This window comes from Scyliorhinus torazame, chromosome 10, assembly GCF_047496885.1.
Source record: "Scyliorhinus torazame isolate Kashiwa2021f chromosome 10, sScyTor2.1, whole genome shotgun sequence".
Taxonomy (NCBI): Eukaryota; Metazoa; Chordata; class Chondrichthyes; order Carcharhiniformes; family Scyliorhinidae; genus Scyliorhinus; species Scyliorhinus torazame.
The window spans coordinates 85024226-85041601 of record NC_092716.1 but is presented as its reverse complement, the minus strand read 5'-3'; the positions used below and the strand labels follow the sequence as shown (position 1 = coordinate 85041601).

The window sequence follows — 17376 nt, the reverse complement described above, 5'->3', positions numbered from 1 at the left end:
TTCCGCCACCGCCATAGTGAAGACCATGGCGAAGGCAGAAGGAAAAGAGTGCCCCGACGGCACAGGCCCGCCCGCGGATCGGTGGGCCCTGATCGCGGGCCAGGCCACCGTGGGGGCACCCCTCGGGGCCAGATCGCCCTGCGCCCCCCTCCCTCTCCCCTCCCCCCCCCCCAGGGACCCCGGAGCCCACTCGCGCTGCCTTGTCCCGCCGTTCGAAAGGTGATTCAATCCACGCCGGCTGGCGTGGGTTGACAGCGGCGGGACTTTGGCCCATCGCGGACCGGAAAATCGCCGGGGATGGGCCTGCCGACCGGCGCGATTCCCGCCGCCGCCGAATCTCTGGTGGCGGAGAATTCGGGACACGGCGGGGGCGGGATTCACTCCAGCCCCTGGCGATTCTCTGACCCGGTGGGGGGTCGGAGAATCGTGCCCATGATGTACTCAACAAATTTAACATGATCGGTTTCTGCTTCTTTAGTCCTATTACAAAGTTCTTAACTTCACTCTGGTACTGGATCACACTTAGGAGTCTCCCTGTAACTAGGTCCATAGAATCATAGAATAACTGCAGAGCAGAAGGTCATTCGGCCCATCAAATCTGCACCAACCCTCTGAAAGAGCACTCTACCTAGGCTCATTCCCCTACCCCCATAATCCCACCTAGCCTGAACATCTTTGGACTGTGGTCATCAAGATTCTGGATAATGGTGACTTCCAGGAGCACCCAGAGGAAACCCACGCAAACAGGGAAGAATGTGCAAACCCCACAGGGTCACCCACGGCCAGAATCGAACCTTGGTCCCTGGCGCTGTGAGGCAGCAGTGTTAGCCACTGTGCCGCCCTAATATAGGTCCTTAATATAGAAAAACCATGGAGAACAGGCAACAGCAGTATCAGTGATCACATCCATAGTCAAAAGATCTCTAAATTTCCCCAATGAGTTAACTGCAGAAGTCCACTCACACTGGAACCATATAATAAAATGTCTAAAGCATGGATGAAGAAACTAAAGGATAAATGCAACATTTTATCAAGATTATCATTTCAGATTTTAACTACAGATCACTGGGATGTTATGAAAAACGAAAATGAAAATCGCTTATTGTCACAAGTAGGCTTCAATAAAGTTGTGAAAAGCCCCCAGTCGCCACATTCCGGCGCCTGTTCAGGGAGGCTGTTATGGGCTGTTAGGAGGCAACTCTCCATTCTAATTAGTGGCCGAACTGCATATGTATGAAATGACATGAACTTCTTCAACTTCAACTTTTTCCATGAAGATGCTTGACAAAAAAACATTTAATAAGTCCTAGAATTTTACCAAACGCCGATTACTCTTAATTCAAAAGTTGCTTAACTCAAATTATTGAATTCAATTTTTCAGCACTAAATTCCCACTTTGTGCTACTTACATTGCTTAATTCAAGTTATTGGACAATTCATTTTTAAATGCGAATAAAAACATCTGGTGCATGAAAACTATATACATGGTGGAAACATTTTGCATGAACCAACCTGCTGCTCTGACCGTGGAGATTGTGTGGTCTCCCTGAATGGAAAAAAAAGAAAATTATTTCACTTTTAAAATTTCTTGGAAAAACAAAACTCATTAGTATAAGTCCTTACTTGTTGCATTAAATGCACAATGTCAAAATAAAACAGCAGCTCCCTTAGGTTGGACCATGAAAATTCACGTGCAATCCTCAGCAGTTAATGACCAGCAGCCAAGCTGATTCTATTCTCAGCCAAAATCCACATGCGTGTATTTTACAACACGATTCAGTAGGAAGTGATCAGGAAAGAGAAGCATCAAGGCCAATTTAGTACCTTACCTGCACCCCAGCTGAGGTAAGCTCCGTTTTTATTTTACTTTAAAGTACCCAATTCTTTTTTTTCGAATTAAGGGACCAATCCACCTATCCTACACATATTTGGGTTGGGGGGGGGACCCACGCAGACACAGGGAGAATGTGCAAACTCCACATGGACAGTGACCTGGGCCCATTTTTCTAACAAACATAACCCTGAAACAAATTCTGGTTCCTGAGCTTGACAAGTCCCAACGAAGTTTTGCTCTGGAACTGAACAATTCATTGGAAGAATTGCTGGGTCCTATTCAGTTCTCCCTTGACACCATTCGTTTTGTTGTCTACTCTCACGCCAGCACCCTCAGTGACATCAAGACAGCCCTTTGGAACCACAGTGACAGGATTTGTACACAGGAGTTCAAGCTGACTGTCGTGATTAAGGAGAATGTTGCATTATGGTTCTGTATTGGATGTTGTTTACCGTCTCCTTTCCTCTTTGGGAAATCAACAATAAAATTTTAAAAGAAATTAGAAACCAAGTCACATTGTGTGAGATTATGGCAGATGGCCAAAAGCTGAGTCAAAGATGTGAGCAACAGAATGGAAGAGAGTGGGAGGAGTTTAGGGAGGGAATTCCAGAGCTTATGGCCTATACAGGTGAAGGCATGACCAAAAGTTGGTGGAACAATCAGAACTGGAGGTGTTTAAAGGGCCAGAATTAGATCAGTGCAACTGTCTGGAGGGTTGTGTGGCGAGATGAGATTAGAAAGATGGGAAGTAGCAAGATCATGGAGGACTGCAAAACATAAATAAGAATTCTAACATCAAGGCATTGCTTGATGGTGAGTCAATGTATGTTGTTAGCGAGCATCGGGGGGAATAAGTGAATGGGACTTGGGTGTGCGTCAGGACAAGAGCAGCAGAGTTTTTGGAGACCTCAAATTCAAGGAGAGTAGAATGTGGGAGGCCAGGAAGTGATGTGTCGGAATAGTCAGGTCTAGAGGTAGCAAAGGGATGAATAAAAATTAAAGCAGATGGTGAGCTAAGATAGGGGCAGTGATGGGTGAAGTTATGGAAGTGGAAATGGGTGGTCTTAGAGATATTGCAGCTATGTGGTCAGGTTCTCAACCTGGAGTCAAATATGACAAGGTGGAGAATATTGAGGTTTAGCTTCACTGTTGCCAGGGAGAGTAAAAAAGAGTTGGTCACTAAGGAGTAGAGTTTTTAAAATAAATTTAGAGTACCCAATTTTTTTTTTTCCCCCAATTAAGGGGCAATTGTGTGTGGTCAATCCACCTAACCTATACATCTTTGGGTTGTGAGGGTGAAGCCCATGCAGACACCGGGAGAATATGCAAACTCCACACAGACAGTGACCCCGGGCGCCGGGATCAAACCCGGGTCCTCAGCGCTGTAGGCAGCAGTGCGAACCACTGCGCCACCATGCTTGCCTCAGCTAGGGAGTAGAGTTTGCAGCAGGTCCACAGACAAAGGTTTCGGTCTTCCCAATATTTGTTGGGAAAATGTTTGCTCACCCACTGATAATTTAACAATGAAGAGTTGAGAAAGATGGTGGTGAGTAGAGCTGGTTGGTGCACGCATGAAAACTAATGCTCTATGCTTTCAGATGTCGACGTCAAGGGGTAGCATGTAGATGAGAAATATGAAGGGGCCAAGGAAAGATTCTTGGGGGACACCAGAGGCTACAGTGCAGGAACGGGAAAAGAAGCCACTCCTAATTATCATAGTCAGTCCCTCGAAACGAGGATGATGTCTACCATGTTGTGTGTTCTCAGGTGATTCAGCAAGCCAATTCTGGAGCCACAAGTCTTTGGAGATGATGACAGCTGTCCTGAAGAAGGGGGTTCTTGAATAGGAGAGCTGTTCTCTCTCCTCTGTTTTCATCACTTCGCCACAGCAGAATTTATGTAGTCCGTGTCTGACTGAGCTGCAGCTTCTTAGGGGAGGCACCACCACATGGCACAATGCACGGCTAGTTCCTCCCATGTGCCAAGGTCAATTTGTCCCTTTTTCAATGAGGCTTTCAGAGCGTCCTTAAAGCATTTTCTCAGCCCTCCTAGAGATCAGACCTTGAGATTGAATGCCACTCCATTCAATTCTACTGACAAAACCAAAAAGCTCTTCATGCAGATCTGGATTCCCTATTGGCTGCCATCCCAAATCAAGACAAACTAATTCTACTGGGAGATTTCACTGTCAGAGTTGGACGTAACTGCAGTCTGGAAGGGCACTGTTTGGAAAGGAGGAGTGAGGAATTCAAATGAAAACAGTCTCCTCCTCCTCACCAACTGCACTGAAATTAGCTCATCACGACAAAAGCACTCAGTCAAAGATAAATACAAGACAACACACATTGGAGCCTCCTGGACTACATCATTGTCTGAGCGCGAGAGAGAAATGATGTACGCATCACCAGAGTCATGTTGGGTGGAAACAACTGTTGCCTGGCACCCAAACATCGAAAATCCAAAAGGAAATCCAGGATATAAAAACAAGAGTACAATTCCCTATGCAACTTTCTTTCTGTCTTGCTCACAGGCTCCAATGACGTCAGTATGGAAAAGCTTTTGCCAAATGATACTCTGGCCATGCTGAGAAGAAGAAATGTAGAACCAGGTGAACAAAGTCCCACCCAGTGGGAATGTGGAAGAAGTCAAGGAGGATGAGGAGGGATAGTCTGCCATTGTCACAACCACATAGGACGTCATTTGAGACTTGCCAAAAACCATTTCAGTGCTGTGACAGCAGCAGAAATCTGTTTGGAAGGATTCAAATGTGGAGATACAGAAAAGATAAGCACAGAGGAAAGCTGTCTGATGCTGGGTCAAGGGCTGTATTTATCAGGAGTGAGGCAATAAAGGCAAATTTAAAGGAGGGGCTTCTTATGGACTGAACTGATCTTTCCACTCATTTCTCTACTGTGCAGCACTACACTCCGTATGCTTCACCTGATGTCTATGCTTATACATTATGTATTGATCATATGTCCCATGTTTTTCATGTATGGAACAATCTGCCTGGACTGTACACAGAACAATATTTTTCACAGTACCTCAGTACATGTGAGAATAAATCTAAATCTAAAGAGGGGAAGGTGGATTGACAGCAATTTAGTGGGATTGGGGTCGACAGTACAAGAGGTGGGTCTCGGACAAGTTGAGCGCAGAGAGTGAGGGGACACGAGAGAAACAGGAGAAGGATTTCAGGGCTTGAGGGTGAGAAACTATGAAGGAAGTTTGGCCAATGGGATTGAGAAGCAGAGACAGCTGATAAAAAGTCTTGATCTTAGCAACAAATCAAGTTTGTGAGTTTCTCGTAATTATTGTTGGAAGTGAGAGTGAAGAAGACAGGGCAGATGGTTTTAAGAAGATGGCTGAAAAGGTGAAGTCAAAGAAATCAGGCATATGCAAGGGGTCAGAATTGGAGGAGCACAGCGATTTCAGTGGCTTGTAGAGTTGGAGAAGGTTCGTGACGTGGAGAAACAAGGAAATGGACAAATGTAAACAGGATGAGAATTTTAATTTCCAGGTATTGCCAGACCAGGAGCCATATCAAGCACAAAGCCGATGGATAGGTTAGGATGAGGTTGGGAGACTACCTAGCACAACATTGGAATAATAATCTGGAGGCAACACACCTATAGATGAGATTCAGTTGGAGGTGGATTGAGGCAGGGACAGACAGGTTATCATAAGGAGATGAAAGTAGGTAACTTGGTCGGAAGCTGAGCTCCAGGTCAAACAGGACACTGGAGCTGTGAATAGTCTGCTTAGACAGTAGCCAGGGAGATGAAGTCAGTGGTAGATTGTGATGGGGACCAAAGGTGCAACACTTCATTTCACATGACGCATTTAAACTTAAGATTTGCAATCAGATGAGGAGGCACTTTAAGGAGGCATTTATTGACACTCATGAATCAAGAGTTGAAGTACCTCACCAGAAATGTTCACACATAATTTAAGTTTATATTTATTGTGGTACTGAATGCCACACGGTCAAGAGATTTGAACTTTCAGAAGAGGCATTAAACAGTTTCAGGTAAAAGATCACATCAAGTGACAATAATATTCCCTCAATCAATGCTACTAAAACGGATTATTCTTTACCTTGTCATTTGTGGGGCCCTGATGTGCAAACATTGGCTGCTGCATTTTGCTTCATTCGTGCTTCTGCTTCAAAATATCTCATTGGCTGTGACCAGAAGTGAGTTTACTCTGATAATTCAACGTTTTTTTTCTATTAGTTGAATTATACAAATGGAATAACTAATTAGAAAGCTGGTGCTTGGACTTCCGGGTGCGGCGATGACCAGCTGAGTCGCACGTTTCGGCAGCTCGCGGTGAAACGGACTTTTGGGCTCTTGACAGGAGCCCCAACGGCAATTTTGACGGCTAAAAACACTGTGCGGTAAACCAGAAGGGAATCCCCCCTGGATACGGATGAAAAAAGGAGGAGAAAGTGGCCGGATTGCAGTGGATCCTTTAGAACAGCGGCAAGGAAGGCAAGCAAAAACCAAGATGGCGTCGGAAGGTGGCAGTTTAACATGGGGCCCTGAACAACAAGAGTTCTTGAAATGCTGTGTGGAAGAGATCAAAAAGGAAATGAAGAAAGAGCTGTTGGCCCTGATACTACAGGCGATCGAAGGGCTAAAGGAGGAACAAAAGACCCAGGAGCGGGAGCTTCGGGTCGTGAAGGCAAAGGCAGCCGAGAATGAGGACGATATACAGGGCCTGGTGGTGAAGACGGAGACGCATGAGGCACATCAGAAACGATGTGTGGAAAGGTTGGAGGCACTGGAGAACAACGCAAGGAGGAACAACCTGAGGATTCTTGGTCTTCCTGAAGGTGCGGAGGGAGCGGACGTCGGGGCATATGTGAGCACGGTACTGCACTCGTCAATGGGAGCGGAGGCCCCGGCGGGTCCGTTGGAGGTGGAGGGAGCATACCGAGTGATGGCGCGAGGACCGAGAGCAGGAGAAATTCCCAGAGCCATAGTGGTGAGATTCCTCCGTTTTAAGGATAGAGAAATGGTCCTTAGATGGGCAAAGAAAACTCGGAGCAGTAAATGGGAGAACGCGGTGATCCGCGTTTATCAATACTGGATTGCGGAGGTGGCGAGAAGGAGGGCGAGCTTTAATCGGGCCAAGGCAGTGCTTCATAAAAAGATAAAATTTGGAATGCTGCAAACGGCAAGACTGTGGGTCACATATCGAGGGAGGCACCACTACTTTGAGACGGCGGATGAAGCGTGGACTTTTATTGTGGAAGAAAAACTGGAATGAGCGGGTTATTAAAAAGAACGTTTGAACAAAGTGGTGGGGCGAATGTGGGGGGGCGAAGAGGGGGGTTAAAAAGGGGGGAAAGAGGAGTTTTATGTACTAATCCTGCGATGTGGTAACTTTTCTCTCTTCCACAGGTGGTGATGGGGGGGGAGGAGGGGAGGTGGAGGAGATGGGGGCGTTGGCCATTGGGGGCGGGGCCAAGGGAGAAGCACGGGCTTGGTTCCCGCGCTATGATAATCATGGCGGGAATAGAGAAGCAGGAAGGAGGGGGCGTCGCACGGTGCAAGCCGAGGTCACGGGGGGAAGCAGAGGTCGGCCAGAGTTTGCTGACTTCTGGGAGCAACGTGGGGGGAGTAATTACGCTAGCGGGGGATCTAGCGGGGGGTGTGGGAGGGGGGGAATTACTGGGTTGCTGCTGCTGGGGAGAGGGGGGAGCTGGTATGGGCGGGGGGGGCACCGCCTGGGGGAGATACAGCTGCGTGGGAACCGGGTGAGGAGCTGGAAAAAGGGGATGGCTAATCGACAGGGGGGGGGGGGGGGGGGGGGGTAGGAAGCCCCCCAACCCGGCTGATCACGTTGAACGTGATAGGGCTGAACGGGCCGATAAAGAGGGCACGGGTACTCGCACACCTTAAGAAACTTAAGGCAGATGTGGTTATGCTACAGGAAACGCACCTGAAACTGATAGACCAGGTTAGGCTACGCAAAGGATGGGTGGGGCAGGTGTTCCATTCGGGGCTAGATGCGAAAAACAGGGGGGTGGCTATATTAGTGGGGAAGCGGGTAATGTTCGAGGCAAAGACTATAGTGGCGGATAACGGGGGCAGATACGTGATGGTGAGTGGCAAACTACAGGGGGAGACGGTGGTTCTGGTAAACGTATATGCCCCGAACTGGGATGATGCCAATTTTACGAGGCGGATGCTAGGACGCATTCCGGACCTAGAGATGGGAAAGCTGATAATGGGGGGAGATTTTAATACGGTGTTGGAACCAGGGCTGGATAGGTCGAAGTCCAGGACTGGAAGGGGGCCGGCAGCAGCCAAGGTACTTAAAGATTTTATGGAGCAGATGGGAGGTGTAGACCCGTGGAGATTTAGCAGACCTAGGAGTAAGGAGTTCTCGTTTTTCTCCTATGTCCATAAAGTCTACTCGCGAATAGACTTTTTTGTGCTGGAAAGGGCGTTGATCCCGAAGGTGAGGGGAACGGAGTATACGGCTATAGCCATTTCGGATCACGCTCCACACTGGGTGGACTTGGAGATAGGGGAGGAAACAGGAGGGCGCCCACCCTGGAGAATGGACATGGGACTAATGGCAGAAGAGGGGGTGTGTCTAAGGGTGAGGGGGTGCATTGAAAAGTACTTGGAACTCAATGATAATGGGGAGGTCCAGGTGGGAGTGGTCTGGGAGGCGCTGAAGGCGGTGGTTAGAGGGGAGCTGATATCAATAAGGGCACATAAAGGGAAGCAGGAGAGTAAGGAACGGGAGCGGTTGCTGCAAGAACTTTTGAGGGTGGGCAGACAATATGCGGAAGCACCGGAGGAGGGACTGTACAGGGAAAGGCAAAGGCTGCATGTAGAATTTGACTTGCTGACTACAGGCACTGCAGAGGCACAATGGAGGAAGGCACAGGGTGTACAGTACGAATATGGGGAGAAGGCGAGCAGGTTGCTGGCACACCAATTGAGGAAAAGGGGAGCAGCGAGGGAAATAGGGGGAGTGAGGGATGAGGAAGGAGAGATGGAGCGGGGAGCGGAGAGAGTGAATGGAGTGTTCAAGACATTTTATAAAAAATTATATGAAGCTCAACCCCCGGATGGGAGGGAGAGAATGATGGGCTTCTTGGATCGGCTGGAATTTCCCAAGGTGGAAGAGCAGGAAAGGGTGGGGCTGGGAGCACAGATCGAGGTAGAAGAAGTGGTGAAAGGAATTAGGAGCATGCAGGCGGGAAAGGCCCCGGGACCGGATGGATTCCCAGTAGAATTCTATAGAAAATATGTGGACTTGCTCGCCCCGGTATTGACGAGGACCTTTAATGAGGCAAAGGAAAGGGGACAACTGCCCCCAACTATGTCTGAAGCAACGATATCGCTTCTCTTAAAGAAGGAAAAGGACCCACTACAATGCGGGTCCTATAGACCTATTTCCCTACTAAATGTAGATGCCAAGATCCTGGCCAAGGTAATGGCAATGAGAATAGAGGAATGTGTCCCGGGGGTGGTCCACGAGGACCAAACTGGGTTTGTGAAGGGGAGACAGCTGAACACGAATATATGGAGGCTGTTAGGGGTAATGATGATGGCCCCACCAGAGGGGGAAACGGAGATAGTAGTGGCGATGGATGCCGGGAAAGCATTTGATAGAGTGGAGTGGGATTATTTGTGGGAGGTGTTGAGGAGATTTGGTTTTGGAGAGGGGTATGTTAGATGGGTGCAGTTGTTGGAGAGGGCCCCGATGGCGAGCGTGGTCACGAATGGACGGGGATCTGCATATTTTCGGCTCCATAGAGGGACAAGGCAGGGATGCCCTCTGTCCCCATTATTGTTTGCACTGGCGATTGAGCCCCTGGCGATAGCGTTGAGGGGTTCCAAGAAGTGGAGGGGAGTACTTAGAGGAGGAGAAGAACACCGGGTATCTTTGTATGCGGACGATTTGCTACTATACGTGGCAGACCCGGCGGAGGGGATGCCAGAAATAATGCGGATACTTGGGGAGTTTGAGGATTTTTCAGGGTATAAATTGAACATGGGGAAAAGGGAGTTGTTTGTGGTGCATCCAGGGGAGCAGAGTAGAGAAATAGAGGACCTACCGTTGAGAAAGGTAACAAGGGACTTTCGTTACCTGGGGATCCAGATAACCAAGAATTGGGGCACATTGCATAGGTTAAATTTAACGCGGTTGGTGGAACAAATGGAGGAGGATTTCAAGAGATGGGATGTGGTATCCCTGTCACTGGCAGGGAGGGTGCAGGCGGTTAAGATGGTGGTCCTCCCGAGATTCCTCTTTGTGTTTCAGTGCCTCCCGGTGGTGATCACGAAGGCTTTTTTTAAAAGGATTGAAAAGAGCATCATGGGTTTTGTGTGGGCCGGGAAGACCCCGAGAGTGAGGAAGGGATTCTTACAGCGTAGCAGGGATAGGGGGGGGCTGGCACTACCGAGCCTAAGTGAGTATTATTGGGCCGCTAATATTTCAATGGTGAGTAAGTGGATGGGAGAGGAGGAGGGAGCGGCGTGGAAGAGATTAGAGAGGGCGTCCTGTAGGGGGACTAGCCTACAGGCTATGGTGACAGCCCCATTGCCGTTCTCACCGAGGAACTACACCACAAGTCCGGTGGTGGTGGCTACACTGAAGATTTGGGGACAGTGGAGACGGCATAGGGGAAAGACTGGAGCCTTGGGGGGGTCCCCGATAAGAAACAACCATAGGTTTGCCCCGGGGGGAATGGATGGGGGATATGGAATGTGGCAAAGAGCAGGAATAACGCAACTGAAAGATCTGTTTGTGGATGGGAAGTTCGAGTGTCTGGGAGCGCTGACCGAGAAATATGGGTTGCCCCAAGGGAATGCATTCAGGTATATGCAACTGAGGGCTTTTGCGAGGCAACAGGTGAGGGAATTCCCGCAGCTCCCGACGCAAGAGGTGCAGGACAGAGTGATCTCAAAGACGTGGGTGGGGGATGGTAAGGTGTCAGATATATATAGGGAAATGAGGGACGAGGGGTAGACTATAGTAGATGAACTAAAAGGGAAATGGGAAGAAGAGCTGGGGGAGGAGATCGAGGAGGGGCTGTGGGCAGATGCCCTAAGCAGGGTAAACTCGTCGTCCTCGCGTGCCAGGCTAAGCCTGATTCAGTTTAAGGTATTCCACAGGGCGCATATGACTGGAGCACGGCTCAGTAAATTTTTTGGGGTGGAGGATAGGTGTGCGAGGTGCTCGAGAAGCCCAGCGAATCATACCCATATGTTTTGGTCATGCCCGGCACTACAGGGGTTTTGGATGGGGGTGACAAAGGTGCTTTCAAAAGTAGTGGGTGTCCGGGTCGAACCAAGCTGGGGGTTGGCTATATTTGGGGTTGCACAAGAGCCGGGAGTGCAGGAGGCGAGAGAGGCCGATGTTTTGGCCTTTGCGTCCCTAGTAGCCCGGCGCAGGATATTGTTAATGTGGAAAGAAGCCAAGCCCCCGGGGGTGGAGACCTGGATAAATGACATGGCAGGGTTTATAAAGCTAGAGCGGATTAAGTTCGTTCTAAGGGGGTCGGCTCAAGGGTTCACCAGGCGGTGGCAACCGTTCGTCGAATACCTCGCAGAAAGATAGACGGAATGGAAAAAAGAAGGCAGCAGCAGCAGCCCAGGATCGGGGGGGGGGGGGGGGGGGGGGGGGAGGAACCAGAAGGACTCTCAGGGTTGTTAATATATACTGTATAATATGTATAGGTCGTTGCTACAGATAATTATATATTGGACTGTTAAATTATATTTTTGGAGAGTGTTACTTGTGATAAGGCAGTTGCCAATTAGGGTTAGTTTTCATTTTTGTTATTTATTATTTATTCATTTTTTGTTTATAAAATAGGTCATTGTTATTTGTGTTGTTATAATATTGTGTAAAGGATGCACAATGTACTGTGTTGGTTGACCAAAAATTTTCAATGAAATATTTATTTAAAAAAAAGCTGGTGCTTAATAGACTTGATCAGGTTGTTTGTATTATGCAACTTTGAATTAAAGGGAGTACTGTACATAGAGTAAAACAATGGATTTTTACCGACTACCCTACTGTCTGATCGGCCCACATTAAAGGATCATACCCAATAACTTACTCCCTCATCTCCAATACCCAATTTAATATCGCAGCGTTCCCTGCTAAACTGTAAGTCAAGTTGGTATAATAGATGTGCAAATAAACCACAAGAGATTCCTGTCATTGATAAGACATGTTGATAATGCTTGAAGTGATAAAAATGAGCCTTAATTTTGCACAGTTGAAATTATAGATATATTGTTGTCATGCCGATTTTCTTGTACATTGTTAAAATGTATCCATCTCACAATGGCCAGAATCCCTCATGGCTATTTGGAAGTCTATTTAATGTTCCTTGATAAACTGTACATTGTTATTTTTTAAGTTTTCGGTATTAGAGCCAAGTCATTGGATGCGATTTTTAAAAAATGTGAACACATTCTACATTTTGGCCGAGCAGATTACAGAGCAGTTGTTGAAACCCATTGGTTCACTGCTATAACAAAAGGACACGTCCATAATAGAAAAAAAAATAAAAGTGATGGCAACCAGGAGCTTTGGTACATGCTTAGAATAACAGTTTAAATCCAAATCGTCGACCCTTGACTTAAATGTAAAAGAGAAAAGTTTGCCAATATGTTAAAACCATTTTGGAAACTTGTCAAAAAGTACATTCCATCTAACTAACACTTCATAGTCTTATTAACATTTTAAAAGGTATTATAATTAGCGAATACTTTGGACCTGAACTTTCAGTTCACATTTGAACTTGTAGAGGTATTTAATCAGGCATCCTCAGGCTCAATAACATTTAAAGTCACATTACTTACATACTGCATAACAGCTGTGAAAAGCATGTCACAAATGTACAGAATTTCACAGCCGTCAAACAAGCCATTCAACTACCTCAGTGTTATGCTTCATATAATCCTTCTCCAATCAGTATTTAAATTGCAATTGATTTTCCAGGAAGCATAGTTTCAAATCCTTGAACCACCCCTAAACTTTCTTTGATAATATGTTTTCAGAACCCAACGTATAAAATAATCAGGGCAGCTATAATACATAACTGAATAATGAATTAACTGAAAAATTATTCATAAAGGCCCGCCTTTCTCAACCTTGCCCCTCGCCTGAGGCGTGGTGATCCTCAGGTTAAATCACCACCAGTCAGCTCTCCCCCTCAGGGGAAAGCAGCCTATGGTCAACTGAGACTATGATGATTTTACCTTACCTTTAATACAGTACTAATTTCTGACTCTTACATTTTGTTTTGAAATTTGGTTGTCAACAACATGCACTGTGTACACAAAGAACAAAGTTACCCTTTTTTTAAAAATAATAAAGTAGCAATTGCATCAACAAGATACATATGTTGCCTGTAGTGACATTTAAAAAATATAGGGACTTCCGGGTGCGGCGATGACCAGCTAAGTCGCACGTTTCGGCAGCTCCCGGTGGAACGGACTTTTGGGCTCTTGATAGGAGCCCCAACGGCAATTTTAACGGCTAAAAACACTGTGCGGTAAACCAGAAGGGAATTCCCCCTGGACACGGATGGAAAAAGGAGAGGAAAGTGGCCGGATTGCAGCGGATCCTTTGGAACAGCGGCAAGGAAGGCAAGCAAAAACCAAGATGGCGTCGGAAGGTGGTAGTTTCACATGGGGCCCTGAACAACAAGAGTTCTTGAAATGCTGCGTGGAAGAGATAAAAAAGGAAATGAAGAAAGAGCTGTTGGCCCCGATACTACAGGCGATCGAAGGGCTAAAGGAGGAACAAAAGACCCAGGAGCGGGAGCTTCGGGTCGTGAAGGCGAAGGCAGCCGAGAATGAGGACGATATACAGGGCCTGGTGGTGAAGACGGAGATGCAGGAGGCACATCAGAAACGATGTGTGGAAAGGTTGGAGGCACTGGAAAACAACGCAAGGAGGAACAACTTGAGGATTCTTGGTCTTCCTGAAGGTGTGGAGGGAGCGGACGTCGGGGCATATGTGAGCACGATGCTGCACTCGTTAATGGGAGCGGAGGCCCCGGCGGGTCCGTTGGAGGTGGAGGGAGCATACCGAGTTATGGCGTGAGGACCGAGAGCAGGAGAAATTCCCAGAGCCATAGTGGTGAGATTCCTCCGTTTTAAGGATAGAGAAATGGTCCTTAGATGGGCAAAGAAAACTCGGAGCAGTAAATGGGAGAACGCGGTGATCCGCGTTTATCAAGACTGGAGTGCAGAGGTGGCGAGAAGGAGGGTGAGCTTTAATCGGGCCAAGGCGGTGCTTCATAAAAAGAAGATAAAATTTGGAATGCTGCAACCGGCAAGACTGTGGGTCACATATCGAGGGAGGCACCACTACTTTGAGACGGCGGATGAAGCGTGGACTTTTATTGTGGAAGAAAAACTGGAATGAGTGGGTTATTAAAAAGAACGTTTGAACAAAGTGGCGGGGCGAAAGTGGGGGGCAAAAAGGGGTTTTATGTTCTAATCCTGCGGTGTGGTAACTTTTCTCTCTCCCACAGGTGGTGATGGGGGGAGGTGGGGAGGGAGAGGAGATGGGGCGTTGGCCATGGGGGGCGGGGCCAAGGGAGAAGCGCGGGCTTGGTTCCCGCGCTATGATAATTATGGCGGGAATAGAGAAGCAGGAAGGAGGGGGCGTCGCACGGTGCGAGCCGTGGTCACGGGGGGAAGCCGAGGTCAGCCAGAGCTTGCTGACTTCTGGGAGCAACATGGGGGGAGTAATTACGCTAGCGGGGGGTCTAGCGGGGGGGGGTGGGAGGGGGGAATTACTGGGTTGCTGCTGCTGGGGAGGGGGGAGCGGGTACGGGAGAGGATGGGCGGGGGGGCACCGCCTGGGGGAGATACAGCTGCGTGGGAACTGGGTGAGGAGCTGGAAAAAGGTGATGGCTAATCGACAAGGGGGGGGGGGGTAGGAAGCCCCCCAACTCGGCTGATCACGTGGAACGTGAGAGGGTTGAACGGGCCGATAAAGAGGGCACGGGTACTCGCACACCTTAAGAAACTTAAGGCAGATGTGGTTATGCTACAGGAAACGCACCTGAAACTGATAGACCAGGTTAGGCTACGCAAAGGATGGGTGGGGCAGGTGTTCCATTCGGGGCTAGATGCGAAAAACGGGGGGGGGGTGGCTATATTAGTGGGGAAGCGGGTAATGTTCGAGGCAAAGACTATAGTGGCGTATAACGGGGGCAGATACGTGATGGTGAGTGGCAAACTACAGGGAGAGACGGTGGTTTTGGTAAACGTATATGCCCCGAACTGGGATGATGCCAATTTTATGAGGCGGATGCTAGGACGCATTCCGGACCTAGAGACGGGAAAGCTGATAATGGGGGGAGACTTTAATACGGTGTTGGAACCAGGGCTGGATAGGTCGAAGTCCAGGACTGGAAGGAGGCCGGCAGCAGCCAAGGTACTTAAAGATTTTATGGAGCAGATGGGAGGTGTAGACCCGTGGAGATTTAGCAGACCTAGGAGTAAGGAGTTCTCGTTTTTCTCCTATGTCCATAAAGTCTACTCGCGAATAGACTTTTTTGTGCTGGAAAGGGCGTTGATCCCGAAGGTGAGGGGAACGGAGTATACGGCTATAGCCATTTCGGATCACGCTCCACACTGGGTGGACTTGGAGATAGGGGAGGAAACAGGAGGGCGCCCACCCTGGAGAATGGACATGGGACTAATGGCAGAAGAGGGGGTGTGTCTAAGGGTGAGGGGGTGCATTGAAAAGTACTTGGAACTCAATGATAATGGGGAGGTCCAGGTGGGAGTGGTCTGGGAGGCGCTGAAGGCGGTGGTTAGAGGGGAGCTGATATCAATAAGGGCACATAAAGGGAAGCAGGAGAGTAAGGAACGGGAGCGGTTGCTGCAAGAACTTTTGAGGGTGGACAGACTATATGCGGAAGCACCGGAGGAGGGATTGTACAGGGAAAGGCAAAGGCTGCATGTGGAATTTGACTTGCTGACTACAGGCACTGCAGAGGCACAATGGAGGAAGGCACAGGGTGTACAGTACGAATATGGGGAGAAGGCGAGCAGGTTGCTGGCACACCAATTGAGGAAAAGGGGAGCAGCGAGGGAAATAGGGGGAGTGAGGGACGAGGAAGGAGAGATGGAGCGGGGAGCGGAGAGAGTGAATGGAGTGTTCAAGACATTTTATAAAAAATTATATGAAGCTCAACCCCCGGAGGGGAGGGAGAGAATGATGGGCTTCTTGGATCGGCTGGAATTTCCCAAGGTGAGAGAGCAGGAAAGGGTGGGACTGGGAGCACAGATCGAGGTAGAAGAAGTGGTGAAAGGAATTAGGAGCATGCAGACGGGAAAGGCCCCGGGACCGGATGGATTCACAGTCGAATTCTATAGAAAATATGTGGACTTGCTCGCCCCGGTACTGACGAGGACCTTTAATGAGGCAAAGGAAAGGGGACAACTGCCCCCGACTATGTCTGAAGCAACGATATCGCTTCTCTTAAAGAAGGAAAAGGACCCGCTACAATGCGGGTCCTACAGACCAATTTCCCTCCTAAATGTAGATGCCACGGTCCTGGCCAAGGTAATGGCAATGAGAATAGAGGAATGTGTCCCGGGGGTGGTCCACGAGGACCAAACTGGGTTTGTGAAGGGGAGACAGCTGAACACGAATATACGGAGGTTGTTAGGGGTAATGATGATGGCCCCACCAGAGGGAGAAACGGAGATAGTAGTGGCGATGGATGCCGAGAAAGCATTTGATAGAGTGGAATGGGATTATTTGTGGGAGGTGTTGAGGAGATTTGCTTTTGGAGAGGGGTTTGTTAGATGGGTGCAGCTATTGAAGAGGGCCCCAGTGGCGAGCGTGGTCACGAATGGACGGGGATCTGCATATTTTCGGCTCCATAGAGGGACAAGGCAGGGATGCCCTCTGTCCCCATTATTGTTTGCACTGGCGATTGAGCCCCTGGCGATAGCGTTGAGGGGTTCCAAGAAGTGGAGGGGAGTACTTAGGGGAGGAGAAGAACACCGGGTATCTTTGTATGCGGACGATTTGCTACTGTACGTGGCTGATCCGGCGGAGGGAATGCCAGAAATAATGCGGATACTTGGGGAGTTTGGGGATTTTTCAGGGTATAAATTGAACATGGGGAAAAGTGAGTTGTTTGTGGTGCATCCAGGGGAGCAGAGTAGAGAAATAGAAGACCTACCGTTGAGGAAGGTAACAAGGGACTTTCGTTACCTGGGGATCCAGATAGCTAAGAATTGGGGCACATTGCACAGGTTAAATTTAACGCGGTTGGTGGAACAGATGGAGGAAGATTTCAAGAGATGGGATATGGTATCCCTGTCAATGGCAGGGAGGGTGCAGGCGGTTAAGATGGTGGTCCTCCCGAGATTCCTTTTTGTGTTTCAGTGCCTCCCGGTGGTGATCACGAAGGCTTTTTTTTTTTTAAAAAGGATTGAAAAGAGCATCATGGGTTTTGTCTGGGCCGGGAAGACCCCGAGAGTGAGGAAGGGATACAGCGTAGCAGGGATAGGGGGGGG

General features: G+C 48.5%; 1 protein-coding gene across 3 annotated transcripts in view; it reads right to left on the bottom strand.

Moving 5' to 3' along the window:
* edc4 (enhancer of mRNA decapping 4) overlaps positions 1-17376 on the bottom strand; it is a 172226-nt gene that overhangs the window by 66927 nt on the left and 87923 nt on the right. For all 3 annotated transcript variants that reach the window (XM_072518359.1, XM_072518357.1, XM_072518358.1), the window contains exon 21: positions 1513-1546. In XM_072518359.1, coding sequence (XP_072374460.1) covers positions 1513-1546 — 34 coding nt within the window. The remainder of the gene's footprint in view (positions 1-1512; positions 1547-17376) is intronic.